We start from the raw sequence: 2,066 nt of genomic DNA on the forward strand, positions 1-2,066 counted from the left end.
GAAACATTTGATATAAATCATCAAGTTCAACTTGTGTATCTGTGAAACATTTGATTTTAATCATAAAGTTCAACTTGTGTATCTATGAAACATTTGATATAAATCATCAAGTTCAACTTGTGTATCTGTGTATAATGCAGGCTAAGCTGTGGGAATCATGTTTATATAGTGCAGGCTTAGCTGTGGGAATCATGTTAACTATAGTGCAGGCTTAGCTGTAAGAATCATGTTTACTATAGTGCAGGCTTAGCTGTAAGAATCATGTTTACTATAGTGCAGGCTTAGCTGTGGGAATCATGTTTACTATAGTGCAGACTTAGCTGTGGGAATCATGTTTACTATAGTGCAGGCTTAGCTGTGGGAATCATGTTTACTATAGTGCAGGCTTAGCTGTGGGAATCATGTTTACTATAGTGCAGGCTTAGCTGTGGGAATTATGTTTACTATAGTGCAGGCTTAGCTGTGGGAATCATGTTTACTATAGTGCAGGCTTAGCTATAAGAATCATGTTTACTATCGGGCAGGCTTAGCTGTGGAAGGCCATGTAATGAATAAATGTGTTGTTGATGCTCCATTTTTCAGTGCATGTAGCAGAATAGAAACAAAATTGCAGAAATTGTTAAATCACGAAAAAATATATTGATTAATATATCATAATATCTTGGAGTCTGTGCTTGTTGTATATTTATACTCTTTCAAAAAGTTCTTCTTAAAGAGTCTTTACTTAGCTCTTTTCTCTTCAACTTATTCACCCCTGCTGATTAAAGAGACCATTGGTGATCAGAGTATTAATATTATTTATTATCGTAATGTTTTGTCAAAATTGTATTAACGTGTGAAATATTGTCATTATTTTTGTCATTGCAGAGAAGAGTAAACTAGTTTGGCATGTCAGGTTAAGATGTATGAAACCATTACTATTTGAAGAGAATTTCAGTGACCAAGCTCCGCAACTCAGAAGCTGGGCAAGAGAAGGAATGTTGTTACCAGATATTCGACAAAAGTAAGAATTCAAATGTTGACTATTTTTATAAATTACATCATCTTTTGTATGTGAAATTAACTAAACAGATGTCTCATTTGATATTTTAGAATAATGAGATTATGTTTCTTTACATAGAAGAAGTATATTTGCAAAAGGCTAATCTTTATTGAACAGTGTCATTCCTGATGGACGTGCTGATGCAGTCGTGAAGGATATAGTGAAGCTTGCTGATTCAGTCGTCTATCATCTTAGTCTCATGTTACAGGTGGGTGATTAAATTAGTCAGTTTACATTACTGGAACATGCTTCCGTGTTTAGGTATATACCTTGAGGTTGTGATGTATCATCATATTGACATACCATGGTCTTAATCATTTACAGTCCGTTATATTTTTTCAAGGACACATAACAACATTAAGTTTTAAAAAATTTCTGACCTCTTCATCCTCAAGTCACTTACAAAATAAATCCATAACTGAAGTTTTCAGATTTAGAACTTTAACATAAATTTTATTAACATTTGTTTTGGATAAAGTAATAAAATTTCAAAGTGATAACCCTAATTTTAAAATTTTGTCCATAATTTTTTTTGTAAGTAGGCGTAGATAAAACTTTTCAACATAGCTACAAATTTGTGGTCTTTGTACTTGTTTGTTGCTTATTTCTAGTTAGTATTGATGACATTAGATCTGTGTATTATATTTATTTCTATTAAATATGAACAGGTTTATTGAAGTGAATCACATAATAAGCACATTTCATGGTTGTGGAAAGATATTAAAATTAGTATAAATGTTGAATACAGATTTTTTCTCTATGAAACATTTACTTATTTTGTGAAATGGATCAGGTAACATAAGAATAAAAGAGAAATACCAATGTGTAGAACCAGCATGTTGAAAACCTGACTTTCAACTCAGTAGTAGCAGGTGTATCGCATAACACCACAATATAAAACCTGACTTTCAACTCAGTAGTAGCAGGTGTATCGCATAACACCACAATATAAAACCTGACTTTCAACTCAGTAGTAGCAGGTGTATCACATAACACCACAATATAAAACCTGACTTTCAACTCA

At 32.4% G+C, this 2,066-nt stretch overlaps 1 protein-coding gene across 1 annotated transcript in view; it reads left to right on the top strand.

Annotated features, from left to right (window-relative positions):
* LOC106459746 overlaps positions 1 to 2,066 on the top strand; it is a 64,327-nt gene that overhangs the window by 7,171 nt on the left and 55,090 nt on the right. The window contains exons 4-5 of the mRNA XM_022386300.1: positions 868 to 1,003; positions 1,160 to 1,250. Coding sequence (XP_022242008.1) covers positions 868 to 1,003; positions 1,160 to 1,250 — 227 coding nt within the window. The remainder of the gene's footprint in view (positions 1 to 867; positions 1,004 to 1,159; positions 1,251 to 2,066) is intronic.

This window comes from Limulus polyphemus, unplaced genomic scaffold (assembly GCF_000517525.1).
Source record: "Limulus polyphemus unplaced genomic scaffold, Limulus_polyphemus-2.1.2 Scaffold656, whole genome shotgun sequence".
NCBI classification, from domain to species: domain Eukaryota; kingdom Metazoa; phylum Arthropoda; class Merostomata; order Xiphosura; family Limulidae; genus Limulus; species Limulus polyphemus.